Here is a 14,712-nt window from a genome sequence, read left to right as displayed (position 1 = left end):
TGTCAGCGGTGAGTGTAGCGCTATGATAAAATTGTACCGAGGTTTGCCGATAGAAATATCAGTTTATACTACTCATCATGGCGGACATAAAGAACAAATGGGTCCAGTATAAGACATGGAAAACCTACAAGCTTAATGATGTAATGGGGTTTGAAAAAACCGAGGCAGACGGGACAATATTAGTGTCGAAAGTTTGGTGTTTGAGTAAGCCCATCCCACGAACGAACTACCCCCATTCAGTTCCGTTCGGAAAATATTGCCGTTTGAAAATTGACTTTTTTCTGGCGTCAAACGAGCAAAAATTTCGATGACTGAAGATACTCAAATTTCATTTATCTGTAATTTTGGTTATAATTTTTTGTTGGACATGGTATATTTTTTCTGACTTTGCTGGAAGTTAATTTCAAGTGGTCATGGTGGATTTTACTGCGGAGGATCCAGTTTTTCAACGGAGACGGACAATATGCACGAAGTGTTTCTTACCAAATTTTACAAAAATTTCACCGATCCTACGCACACGATACGTCAGTTCTGTGCACGTGATGTCATGCAGTGGGTGCGTGGGGCAGTGCTAGGAAATTTGCATAATTTTAACTTGGTAAGAAGTTTGATTGCCCACCTATAGTACATTGTAGTCCCACATTCAACAGTAAACACCAATGCTTCTTATCTGAATATCAAGTGCAATAATTCAAATAGCCCACCTAAACTTCTTACCGAGTGCAAATGATAGCACACCTAAAATCCTTACTGAGTGGGGCGAGTGCAATTAACAGCACACCTGTACTTGTAGCTCGCCTGACTATTTCCAGAAGTGCGATTTGTAGCACACCTGCTTTTTTCAAAATTCATTGACTGCCATTTTGGCTCAAAAAACTGGAGCCACGCACAAAACCTGTGATGTCAGCAAAGTGCGGGGACGTAAAAACCTTGACTTTGAAAAAACGTTGACGCAAAAATACTCATCCGATTTCAATATTTTTTGGATTTCTATTTGATTTCATCACTTTTTAGGCTATTGAAACTTGATGTTGAGTTTGGCGTCCCATTTTTTTCAGCTCATAATGAGGCAACTATTTCATTATTCATTATTCATTATTTTCAAGGTTTCATTATCAGCGGCCTTTTACCAATGCTTATGCGCTGTTGTTCATTCTAATTGGGTATCGCCAGTCGCAATATAATGTCACAAACACACATAAACATTTATAAAAGTATAATTATCTTGCTTTTTGTTTTTCAAGTTTTAAAACAAACTAAATGTATTCCGAAGTATACATTGTACCATGCCAGTCTTCTTCACTCCAATTTGTACAAACCTCTCGGTATACATTTGAGGATTGGGGAAAAGGGGGGGTGACTCATTAAATACAAACATAACAATCATGCAGAACATTATGAAATAAATTTTTGGCACCAATTTGTCAAAACTAGGTCTTTCCTAGTTAAATTATTTACAACATCAACAATCTGGTAAAAACATTTTGGCTAGGTTGATTTCTCTTCTAGGCTACCCTGGTCTCCCAAAGGTATAATTGAAATAATTGGATAGAGCAAGGGTCAAAAACCTGTATATTTTTAATGCTAAAATATTTAGATGGATTCATCTAATAGTTCTCAAGGCTTTCTATAGTTTTTGAAGGTTTTAAATACAAAAAAAAGGGGTTTAAAAATTTTGCAGAACAAATTTTCTTTCTGGTTTAGTAGTAATTTGCAAAATAATGAATTATTTTCAGATTTTACATCTCAAACGCAGCACAAAATTCATAACGCGGGCGGTGGACGCTAAACTCAGAATCAAGTTTCAAGTGCCTTAGTTGTATTCCTAAGTTGTATAGCTCTATCTTAACAAATGAGAGCAATTTTAAAACGTTTGCTTTTTGCGTTCGACGGGCTGTATGCGTACGTGTGCATGGAAAACAACAGAGTGGTCTGTGCACTGGCTGAACACGATGGTGACGTTTTAATTAACATGCAGTTTGTGATGGGGGTTTTCAGAAATCAGATAGGCCTACTATTATACGTAATTCTGCAAACCAAAAAAAATCAGGTCATATCACAAAATACATGTAGCAAGAATTTCGTGCAATTTATGAATGCTGGGTCTGGGAAGTTTGTTTTTTTCAATTTGGTCACATGATGATGATCATGAAAAACATATTTTTTTGCTCAATCATCAATGATGTTGCCAAATTTGGCTACTTGCCAGCTGCTTGCGCTATATGTCATATGACGATATGTGGCAATCAACCAACTGCGTGCTCATACCAGACTGATTGTGTGATTCATGACAGTCTCATCATCATTTTTGTCATCATTCATCTGTTTCTGTACAAAATTAAATTACAACATGCAACTTTTTTCAAACCAAAAGAAATCCTTGCCACTGCTTGGACTTCTTCAATGTATATTTTACCGAGGACGATTAGCACAGCTCAATTCCTTGGATAAGTTTTCAGCTTCTTCTGGCATTATTCAAGACAATCACAAACTCATCATGATGCTGTGCATGTGTGGATGCATGGATGAGTTTGACTTTGAGAAACATGGAATCTGTATTTTTAGTGCAAAAATAAAGGCCTCGTTTTGAACATAATATATGATCTGTGTTTACTTACATTTAGATAACCGAAACTATGTACTTTCCTCCAAGTAGTGCACTACCTTACAGTCCAAAAAGAATTTTGCAGGGACGAAAAATTCCAGATTTTCTAAAACCTTTCAGGGCAGGCGGGACAAAAATTCTGCAACTGTTCCTGGAAACGTGACCTCTTATGACCCAACATGACCTATTCACAAATTTACGTTTTTGTTTTGATGAGTAAAAGTCTAATTGTCGTTATAAAAATTGTAAGCACTAAAAAAAAATTTTTTATTTGTTTTAAAAATTATTTTGATAGTTTTATAACTATGATAATGGACAATTTTTATCAAAATGTTAAACTCTACTTTTATTTTATGTGATCGAGGGTAAAAAGGTCAAGCCGTAATGACCAATTTGCGTTTCTTTTGCGTTTAGCTATCGCCTTGTCTATACACAAATAGGGAAATTAGACCAAATTTATACTTTCCAAACTATTTTAACAGAGATAAACTAATAGATTTAAGTATTAAGGTTTCGTTTATTTAATTTAGGGTTTAAAACCCTACATCAAAGCCTAAACATGGCGACGACAAGAGTGGTACAATGCACCAATGTTTCGCCGTCAGCAACACTTGAGCAACTCCGTACTTTGTTCAGCCATTTGGGGAAAATTGAAGATATTAGAATTTTCCCTAAAGAGTAAGTCGATATCAATAATAAACGTTACTTTAACAATGATCTGTAATATAAATTATAATTCATAAGGTATCCTCATGAATATAAGCAGTGCAAGTTGAGTTTGATCTTGCTCGAGATCCCCGAGGCGAGTCTCGAGAACGGAGAAGTCTAATTTGTCTAGCCCATCCATGGCATGCCATGGCTAGGCATGATCACAAAATTTTCAAGTAGGTTTTTTCACATGGAAATTATTTTGTTGAAAAAGGTGATCATTTAACTTAAAAAATGAGGGGTCAACCATGTCTGTAGCTCAAATATCAACAAAGTTATGGGCAAATGTCCGTTTTTAAACTTTTTCATTTTTCTGCGGCCATCATTGACAATAACTTTAATACTGTACAAAACTGATCCGTTTTACACAAAGGCGATTTTATTTTATGAAATCTAACTATCACTGCATGATGACTTCTGTATCAAAGATAAAGGACCAGCAGGGTTGTCACTACACTGGTCGGTGCCGGTCGGTAGTAACCAACACTCAGGCAGACCAACCGGCACTCAAGGGAATATGAGGACTTGCCAACCGGCACTAAAGTAGAGAAATTGTACTTTTTACCCTAAAAAACAGCTGGAAAGTGACGCATGAGAGTATTTTGTACAAATATCATGGAAATTTAGCCGGCACTAAATTCAGTCTAGTGACAACCCTGAGGACCAGCACATTTTAGACTATGTCTCCAAGTTTCTGGTGTCCAAATTTCAAAATTTTGTGTTTTCCTGTGTTTGCTATCGTTTTTTGGTCGGTCAGCGGTGACAAATTTTTTGCACTGAAAACTGAATCATTTATTCTGTACATGTATGTTGACATTAATTTTGGATTATTTATAATTTGTGTTGTGCATTTTCTTATTTACTGTTATTTTTTGTTTACTGTTAGTTTTTATGTATTTAGGTTAATTCATATCAAGATATGACATTTTACTGTTGCTTCTTCATTGAAGTGACAATCTGCTGCCATGCCAAATGATGAATTAACCAATCAAGGGATCACAGACTTTCAGGTCTCTTCTTGGCCTTTCCTGTGATTCCTTCACTCTCACTTGTATTATGATTTTGTATGTATCCTATGTTTTTTGCTATTTGAATATTTTGATGAGTGAAAAAAAATGAATGAATGATGAAAGTTATATGATGACACTGTCACTGATAAGGGCATTTTGTGATCCACAGCATCATCCCCACTTTTCTCAAAAAAATCTTTTTTATATCTCTTATTTAGCTCAAATTTATAGCACTTTTAGCTAGATGCATTTTGGAAAAGTGCATAGCAGTTGATGGAAATTACATCGCATTTTGCGATGCGATACTGTCGAATTTGACCGCTGAGTGCAGTCCTTTATTTTTGAGGAGCGCTCCTACCGCGCACCTCAAAGCATAGTCGGGAGCGTTAATAACAGCGCTCCTTATTTGGAATTTCGATCATTTCAAACAAAATGTCAAAAATAAATTGCTCCAAGAACTGTATCACATCAATCACCGTAAATAACAATCTGTTGAAACAACATGCAAGTAAAGGCTCTGCGAACGAAATAGCGCGACAATCGACTTGAAAAACACTAACAAAGCATATCGGGTCATTGGGTCATCTCATTCCGAAAATAAAAGTGTGAAGTTTGTTTGTCCACAAAACAATAGGCAGTGCTTGGAGGCATGGTTCGGGGATTGCACGTACGACCATTTTGTTTCCCACTTGCGTGCGTGTTTTGAAGATCGGTCGAAGTAATAACTGGCTGGGCAGAGATGTCGCTGTGGAAATTCTGAATTGCACAGTAAACATTGTTATTAAAAACAATTGGGATTTAAACTTAAAGGACAGATTGTTGCCCTTTTTGGGCGGGTGCGGCGTGCCGCACCCGCCCTGTATTCTCTGACTATTGACCTACTTTTTCACATGCCGCAGTGTTGAGAAAATATTCGTGCGGTTATATCCCAAACACCCACAGAGGTGATAGTTTACGGCAAGTTTTGTAATTATTACTTGCTTTTGATATGTAAGTAATACGATAAAGTCGTCATAGGCAGTAATGTGTTTGTATTAAAAGAAATAACAAAAATAATTATTTAAGTACCGTAATAGAAATACTATTTGGAAATTGCAGCAAGATTTGCAGATGTTTGTATTTGAACAGTACCAGTTTTGCTAGTTTTCCTAATCTTTGGGCTAAATTAACAGCATCGTGAAGGTCATATATACATTTTATACCGGCAGCTTGTATGTACATTGTGTTCAGTGTGTACATAGGCTATTTACTTTTCAAATCTTGTGACAAATTGTGCTTGGTGATGCTTGTATAAGGTATTATAGACAAATTATTACAATGCATGTGCACCAGTAAACATATGAATGAATATTTTATTCCCTGGATTATTTTTGTTGGGACAAAATAATGATATAAAAATGTTAACATAAAACGTCTTCTGTTATGATGTGAAGGGTTAATATAGAAACAGGGAAAATCTGTTCCAACTGACCAGCAGAGAATAAAGGATAAGCAATAGATAAGATTAAAATCAGGGAAAATATGACACAACCTCCACTGGGTGAATAGCAAACGTATAAACGTATAAAGTTAAAAACTCTTTTAACTTTTTGTTTATATACGTTTTGTGTTATTCCCCCATTGGAAATCGATGTTGTGTCATATTTTTCCTGTTTTTAATTGTGAAGACTTACTCATTCTTTCATTTCTCTTGACAATTTTTGTCTCGCCTGATAAGGCAGGAGGCAGGAGACTATATAATCACTTTTCCGTGCGTATGTGTGTGGGGGTGTGTGTGTATGTGACAAATTTGGTTAAAGTTTTGGTTAAAGTTTGCTTTCCGCCTATTTTCTCGGAGACTATGAGTCGCATACGTTCCTCAAACTTGGTGGGTGGGTGCATCTTGACCCGAGACAGAACCGGTTTGTATTGGTTAGTGGGTCAAGGTCACTGAGGTCATCTAGGGGTCATCTGAGGTCAAATTAGTAAAAACTGTCGTATGGGCATGAAACTTGGTGGGTCCAGTCAACATTTAAAGCCAAATTTTTGGAAGGTCACCGGAGGTCATCTGAGGTCAAATTAGTAAAAACTGTCGGATGGGCATGAAACTTGGTGGGTACAGTCAACATTTAAAGCCAAATTTTGGGAGGTCACCGAGGTCATCTGAGGTCAAATTAGTAAAAACTGTCGGATGGGCATGAAACTTGGTGGGTACAGTCAACATTTAAAGCCAAATTTTTGGAAGGTCATTTCGAGGTCACCAGAGGTCATTTGAGGTCAAATTAGTAAAAACTGTCGGATGGGCATGAAACTTGGTGGGTAGGCCTACAGTCAACATTTAAAGCCAAATTCTTGGAAGGTCATTTCGAGGTCACCAGGGGTCATTTGAGGTCAAATTAGTACAAACAGTCGTATGGGCAGGAAACTTGGTTGGTACAGTCACCATTTTCAGCCAAATTTTTGGAAGGTCATTGCGAGGTCACCAGGGATCATCTGAGGTCAAATGAGTAACAACTGTCAGGTGGGCATGAAACTTAGTGGGTACAGTCAACATTTAGAGCCAAATTTTTAGAAGGTCATTTCAGGGTCACCAGGGGTCATCTGAGGTCAAATTAGTAAAAACTGTTGCATGGGCATGACTCTTGGTGGGTACAGTCACCATCAGCCAGATAATCATGCCTAGCCGATAACCACCAAATTCATTTACCTCTACCAAAAGTAATTGCAAATGCAGGCGGTCGCAAAAGCAGGCGAGACTTGTGGTTCGAGAACCGCCTTGTTCATTTGCCCGCCCTATTCCTTTTAAAGGAATTTTTATTGTTGATAGAGTCTGAAAGAGAAATTGCAAGGCATTTAGGAATATATCTGAATGAACAGCTTTTATTTTCATGTTTGTAAAATTGTAATTAATCAGTATTCATTTCTCAAAGAGACTCAATAATTTAAGTTTTAACAAAAAGTAAGCTTTTGCCATTTTTGATTTGTTGAAAATGTCAATACCGGTAATGACTTTGCACCATCTAGTTTGAGGGTTTACTTAAATTGTTTTGTTTTGTTTGGGCCTGTAAGTAGCCAGTTAAGGCCAGAGTAATGGGAAAGAACATGGACCTTTTCGAGCATCATTATTTCAGAATTGCATGTCCAAAGTACCGTATATAAAACTATACATTTTTGGAAAGGAAATGAGTCAAGGAATCCCATGGTTACGTCAGATTTGTTCAAAAATCTCAAGTTTTTAGAAAAATCACAAAAATTCACTTTTTTACCCCAATTTTTTTGTGACAACTTAGCAAAAAATCCGTTCGGAGTAAATAAAATTCGGTTAGCTTTTCATGAAGAAGAGACATTCACATGAACTTAGGGAAGGTTTTTTTATTTTTTTGAAATTCGTCTTTTTTTCGAAATATTTAAAAAAAACATGTGAAAAAAGCAATTTTGTCACTCTAAAAAGCTAAAAATTGCACATAATAGTGTATATTTTTGTTTAAAACAAATCTTTTGAAAAAGTGAGAAAACCTTCCCTAGACTTTGATGTACTCTAAACGATATGGGCAAAAAGTTAACCTTTTGCTTGCATATTTTTCGAGTCATCTTGTCACAAACATCGTCCAAAAGTGTCAAAAGTGAACTCTGAGAAATCGATGTTTTAGTAAAAAAATGTCAAAATTATGCACAAAACGTCCGTATATTTTAAACCGGTAAGACTTTCACGCTTGTAAAAGCTGTATCTGGTGCATGGTCTAAATATGGCTCTGTTTTTTCAAACATGTATCAAAAGGCTAAATGACACTTTGGGAGACCCCAGCAGAAACACATGACCTATTTCCGGATAACTTTTTATATTTTTATGTAGTGTAGACCTAGGCTAATCTCCCATAGCTTAACAAAATTTGTCCCAGTTTTCTTTCTTTACTTGTGACAAGACCAAATGTCCAATTGTTAACGGAAATTTGTCAACCTAACAAAAGTGACTAATTTGTTTTGTTTACAAAATAAAACCAGATCAGCTCTGAGTATTCTGTTCAATTTTATGAACACTTGTTAGTACAAGATCCAAGAAATCCAAGATTTACCTAAATAATTTCTAACATGAAAAAATTTTGAGCACTTGAAAATTATTTTTCGGACGTTACATTTTCCGTTAACAATCATGCTCTATTTTTAACATGGTCTAAGTGATTGTTTTATCATGTAAAACATACACAAATACTTTAAATGTTTGCCTCAGGGCAATATAAATAATTGCAAGTGCAAATTTTGTATCGGTTGAGGTCGTGTGTCATGAATTGGGGGCCAAATGCGTTACATGCTCAAAATTAGAACAATAATCACGCTTTCACACAAAAATGATTGTAATTCATCTCATGTTTGTCAGAAACCTACAATTTTTATATCATCATAAAGCTGAAAGTGTAAGGAAGACAATTGTTCAACTTTTAATACAGGGTGCCACAAATATTATATAGGGTGGAAAAGTTACATTTTTGTTCAAAAAGTAAAAAAATTGGTTCCTTTCTTACTCACTAACATAAACACCTGTTCTGCTAACACCTTTATAGATGTGCTAATAACATTGTGGCTCTCAAAAAAGCAAACTTGTAATGATGAGTTATGTAGCCTAACTGAGATACAGGGTGTTCAAAAGTCGTACATAAATTTTTATGATTTTTATGACATCATCAATCAAAACTTTTTCCCTTCATGTCTTACACAAAAACCAATGGCATATTTGAATTCCTCATCAAATTTCCTTCTAAAAAATATCAACTTTTACAGAAGTGGGGTAACTTCTTCAAGAAATATGACATTCAGAACATTTTGGAGCACAAATGCATGCTTAGTACAGTAACGATAGGAAAAGCCTAGAACCCATGACACAGAATGCAGCACATTAACAACAAATTAAACCAGCTTGGAGTAAAATTGGTCAAGTTACCTACTAGAAATAAATACCAAAACAATGGTACATAATCCATCCTAATACCTTGCTGGGTTAAGAAGTTACAGTAAAGAATTAATTTGAGAGGCACTGAAAATCAATATTCCCTATACTTTAAAGCCATATTATAACATTTCTTTAAAAATAGATTAGTATTAATTTTCAATAAAATATTAGCAGACTCAGTACACCGGTCGATCTTACCGTTTCCGATGTTGATTAAGATACTTCTTGCATCGATCCCGAGATGCGGAAAAACCAATAGTCATTTTGTCCCACATAAATGAATAAATAACAAAACCCCGATCCCCGGTGGACTCACCCAAAAGGTGACGTCACACCATATGATCGCCCTTATCCTCCTTGGTCTCCGACTGACACAGGCGTGCCTATCGATTGTTCATAGCACTGTGTATCAATTTCTCGACCAAAGGCGAGATATACGGTTGTAGTTTCACACCTTAGGTAAAACCAAACCGGTATTGTTCGGCTGAGGATAGTTTTGACGGCATTTTCTGGCGAAAAAGTGACCAAAAACGATCCAAAACTTAGCTACATATCGTGCCTCCGTTTGTATACGGGACACACGAGCAATTCAAAATGGCCGCTGTTGGCGCCATTCATTTTGTTTCCCACGTAAAACAACCATTGCAGCCTGTAAGTTACAATAGATGTTTGTACATACACATTGTATTTCATGTACGGTAGGTTATTGTTGCTATGTTAGGGTGATTACTCTATCGTTATGTCTTCATTACCGTCCAATAAAGACGAGTTAATCAGATATTCATACGGTGGGGATTGGTAGGGACCCGTCTGACATTTTAGTAATAAAGTTAGCCAGTCCTTACTTTACCACTAACGTTAGCGACCAGCCTCCGTGCTCAGGTTTGCTTACTGGGCTTGAGTCGCGTGTTGGGGGGGTAGTGCCCCCTCCCTTTCTCCTCGCTTCGCCTCGGCCCTGTCGGGCTTGCCCTTCCCTGGTGACGGAGCGGGACCCACACCCGCTCTGTTTCACCCACAGGAGTGCTCACGATCTTCTAGATGTCTTTCTTTTGCTTAGGACTCTCCGAGTTCCAGCTTGACGATTGGGATAGGCTCCGTCATCGCCATAAGACGAAGAAGAAATCTACCAAGGGCACTGGTAAGGTCGACACGGTGGATTCTGCTGTGACAGCCCCTATGGGTCATGGCAGGTCTGCTTAAGGGGCTCCGGTCCCCGGACAAGCAGGCGGTTCCTTCGGGACTGCTAAGCGGCGTCCAAAGGCTCAGCAGCCAGCGAAAGCACTGACTATACGTCCGGAGCAAAGTAGCAGGCAGCAGAGCGGTAACCACCAGCAGGAGGATACCAGTCGACACGGTAGATTCTGCTGTGACAGCCCCTATGGGTCATGGCAGGTCTGCTTAAGGGGCTCCGGTCCCCGGACAAGCAGGCGGTTCCTTCAGGGACTGCTAGCGCGGCCAAAGGCTCAGCAGCCAGCGAAAGCACTGACTTTACGTCGGAGCAAAGTAGCAGGCAGCAGAGCGGTAACCACCAGCGAAAACCCTAGCGGGTTTTGTAGCAGGAGGATACCAGTCCTCTAGCGAAAATCCTCACGGGTTTTTAGCAGGAGGACACCCGTCTGTTGCAGGCATATCTCACGGGCTCAAACAGCCACAGTAGTAGCCAGCGACGGGCAGCATGCAAGGGTACCCGGGCTTGCCTGGGTTGAACCCTAGCATGCATGGGTTCAGCAGAGACGATACATGCTAACGCTGTGGGTGTAGTCTTAGCAGAACCAACTGGGGTTGTCACACGGCAGCGTTCCATGGCGGGACCGCCGAGTGATACCCTGGGCCCTAGAATAGCTGCTGGCTGTCCACAGGGACTGGCTGGCGATTATTCAGGGGTTGGGCTCGCAGTCTCTCACGGGACAGCGACCCAGGTGCATTCGGTGGCAGCTACAAAGACGAGCTACGGCTTGACTTCAGTGGTAGCCGCTATGCACCCGCCCATAGCTGCCGTGAGTGGTCCGCCACACACAGCGACCTTTGGGCGAAGCTCTAGAGGGTACAGTAAGTAGCTTGAACAGCCTAGCTGATCAACAACCCACTTATGTCCTCGAGAGCCAGCGGAGCGTGGGTGATCCATTACCGTCAATGGGTCAATTACCCTCTCTTGATCGATCACTGTCAAATCAACAGGGCATAGCTCCATTGATTGACGCTGCCTATTCAGGTGGCGAGGTGATTGATCGGGGTATGCACGCTCAGCTACCCGTGGTACTAGGCAAGCTCCCTCTAGCCAAGGGACAGCCGGTATAGCGGGGTACCCATACACACGGCTTGATCCCCTTGCGGGGAACGCAGTGAGGCATGGGTACAGTGGTACACAGCCGGGAGCCCTCACGGGCACCTAGGCTGGAACCACGCATACAGCGGTACACAACCGGGAACCCTCCCGTACCGCGCCGCGGGTACCACGCCAGCACACAGCTTGATCCCCCAAACAGGGAACGCAGTGTGGCGAGGGTACAGCGGTCCACAGTTGGGAACCCTCACGGGTACCCACGCTGATACCGCACCGGTACCGCAGCACCCGCCTTAGTCGCCACAGTCTCTGTGGCAACAAGGGGGAGGCGGTGCTGTACTGCAGTACCATGGGGTTACCCTGGTGGCGGATCCTTTCAGGGTCAGCTGCCGGCTGGGTATGCCCGTGGTACCCGCCGCAGGGTGTTTCTTCCACGGCCTAGCACCGTGGCAAGTGTCGCCTAGCGATGGCCACGCAGTACCAACATCAGCTGTTGACCAGGCCAGCCGGCATGGGGCTAACCCAGATCTTGATCAGGGTAGGCCCCCGCTGCTAGCGCTAGGACGACGGCTGCGAGAGCATGCGGACCCAGTGGTGCCATGGCGGATACCTCAGGGTCTTGCGGGAGTACTCCCTCTTCTGCTGGCAGGTAGTCGGCGAGCCACACAGTGGTTATGCCTTCTTACCCGCTTTCAGATGCCCGTCCTCAGTTACCGTCATCATCGGAGCATGATACGGATACTGTGGGCGAGGGAAAGGAGTCGGAAGCTGAGTCCGGTAGTGACATCACTACAATCTCCTTCCCCCCGCTGCCCCGCGAGGGGAGCAACAGCACTGATCTTCCTCCGGACACCCCCTAAGGGGGAGTCCATGGAGGAGGACCAGGGGATCCTTTCAGTAGGATGCTCAGCTGCTGCTTCCTCACAGGGGACGCCTGCACTCTCATTCCCGGCAAACCTCCCGGGTAGACATCGTAGGGCTTTCGCGCTCAGTAGAGCTATGACGCCGCGTGCTTGCACGCTTCTCTGCGTGTAACGCGGAGGACCACGGGACCTACCTGAGGGGATCCGAGAGGGACCCAGATGTCGGCAAGCGTGTCACGCTCAGACAACATCTGCGCTGTTCCGCGAGGGGAGCCTCTTAGCGGTGCTAACAGGTAGCCTCAACGAGCTCCATGGGCCTAGCCCATAGGGTGTCCCCGCAGCGCCGGGGGGAGGGGCCTGCCACTCCAATCGCTCAGCGCGATGGAAAGGCAGGGTCCTTTTTCTTTGGATGCTTCTGCGCTACGGTGGAGGACCGTGCAAAGAAGCTACCAACGGGAGCACTCTGAAGAGGTCGGAAACTGCCCTTACCATGGGTAGAAGCTCCGACTTCAGCAGGCCGTGCACCACCAACAGTACCCGAGCCCACTACCTCTGCAGCACCCATTTCTGGGAGGCGCAAGGGTAGCACAGGAACAGCTGGCAAGCCCGAAGAAGAGCAAGCGCTCTTCCAAGGGAAGCTAGGCAGAGCATTCCTGGGGGCTCAGCGTTTTTCCACAGGGGATCTCCCAGTGGACGACCGCTTATGGCTTTCACCCAGAGGTGGGAAACCATCTCTTTGAGCGCCTGGGTATGGTCAGTGGTGAGTGGGGGGTACAGACTGGCAACCCAGTCTCCCCACATTCGCCTGCACATTTCAGAGGTCCACAGTAGTGCCGTCAGACGGCCCCCAGCGTCGGGCACTACTGACAGGGATCACACAGCTTCTCACGGCGGCGATTGTCCCGGTCTACCCCCGTTCTACGGTGATCTTGGAGCCATTGGCTCCAAGGAAGACCGGCGACGCGAGCCCCATCCGGAACCGCAGGCTGTTGAACACGTTCTTCAGGCCCAAGAGGTTCAGAATGGGGACTCTTGCCTCGGTGCTAGCCTGCCCCATCAGGGGCATGGGAACAGCATCGCTAGATCTCTCGGACGCCTATCTGCATATGCCAATCGCCTCTCAAGATCGGAGGCATCTGCGCTTCTAGGTACAGGATCAAAATTACCAGTTTTGATACCGCCATCCGCCTGTCCATCTCTCCCAGGGTGTTTAACACTCTTGGTCAGAGCGGTGGCAGCGTACCTGAGGCACAGGGGTGTCAACATCAGTTGCTACCTGGACGTTTGGCTCATATACGGACGCACTCCACTGAAGACTACGGGTCTCATGGGGTTGATAGTCCGTGGGTGCGGACCCTGGATTTTTTGATCAGCTCAAAAAAGTCCAGCGTGGTCCCGACGCAGACACCACTATTTGTAGGGGCCCAGATCACCCTCACGGAGGGGTTCAAGGGTGCTCTCACCCGAGCGGGTGACGAACATGGTGCGGTGTGCCTGACTCTTGGCCGAGTCTCGGGCAAAACCCGCTGTGGCATGGATGAAGGTGGTAGGCCTAATGGCCAGTATGGTAGACCTCGTGCTGTACTGCCGTTTCTACGTTAGGCTTACCCAACTACACCTTCTAGCCTGCTTGCAGGCCCAGTCGTCACCAATATCCCTCGCGGTTCCGTTGTCGGAGATCGCGCGAGAGGAACTCTGGTGGTGGACCCATCAGCCCAATTTGACCCAGGGTGTCAGGTTTCCTGCACCCCGGTATGTCACGTAGTGACGACCACCATAGCGGCCAAAACGGGGCTGGGGGTCCACATCCACGGAGACTCCGTCTCGGGCCTATGGGGCCATAGAGACAGAGTTTCACATCAACCTCCCTCGCTTACGAGGAGGTGATCGTGGAATCACATACTGTTGTCCTGACGGATAACACAACCGTGGTAGCCTACCCCAACAGACAAGGGGACTCCGGGCCACCACGATTGAGCCTGCATGCACGACACCTGATAGGGTGGTGCAAGTTCAGGCAGATTACGATGAGAGCGATACACATCGCTGGCGCGTCACCAGCATCCTCGCGCACAATCTGTCACGAGGAAGGGTGTCGGGACCAGCAGAATGGTCCCTTGCTCGCAGAGTCGCTCAGACGATCTTCAAGGGATGTACCACCCTCGAAAGATCTGTTCGCATCTCATCGCAATCATCCACTGCCGGTGTACTGCTCAAGGCTCGCGGACCCCCAAGCATTCACCGTGGACGCTCTGTCCATAGACTGGGGAGGATGACAGCTTATGCAGTCCCTCCGATCTCACTACTCATGAGGGTGG

General features: G+C 43.3%; 2 protein-coding genes across 8 annotated transcripts in view; one reads left to right on the top strand and one right to left on the bottom strand.

The window, feature by feature from the left end:
- The window catches only part of LOC140153034 (terminal uridylyltransferase 4-like), a 34,881-nt gene extending 32,105 nt beyond the window's left edge, over positions 1-2,776 (bottom strand). For both annotated transcript variants that reach the window (XM_072175630.1, XM_072175639.1), the window contains exon 1: positions 2,619-2,776. The gene's annotated coding sequence lies outside the window, so the exon portion shown is untranslated. The remainder of the gene's footprint in view (positions 1-2,618) is intronic.
- Positions 2,777-2,976: 200 nt separating this feature from the next.
- Positions 2,977-14,712, top strand: part of LOC140153002 (uncharacterized) — a 49,622-nt gene continuing 37,886 nt past the window's right edge. For all 6 annotated transcript variants that reach the window (XM_072175584.1, XM_072175618.1, XM_072175609.1 and 3 more), the window contains exon 1: positions 2,977-3,283. In XM_072175584.1, the coding sequence (XP_072031685.1) occupies positions 3,165-3,283 (119 nt within the window). In that variant the 5' untranslated portion in view covers positions 2,977-3,164. The remainder of the gene's footprint in view (positions 3,284-14,712) is intronic.

The sequence above is a fragment of the Amphiura filiformis genome, chromosome 1 (genome assembly GCF_039555335.1).
Source record: "Amphiura filiformis chromosome 1, Afil_fr2py, whole genome shotgun sequence".
NCBI lineage: Eukaryota > Metazoa > Echinodermata > Ophiuroidea > Amphilepidida > Amphiuridae > Amphiura > Amphiura filiformis.
The sequence above is the reverse complement of the archived record's forward strand: the minus strand, read 5'-3'. Positions and strand labels throughout refer to the sequence as shown.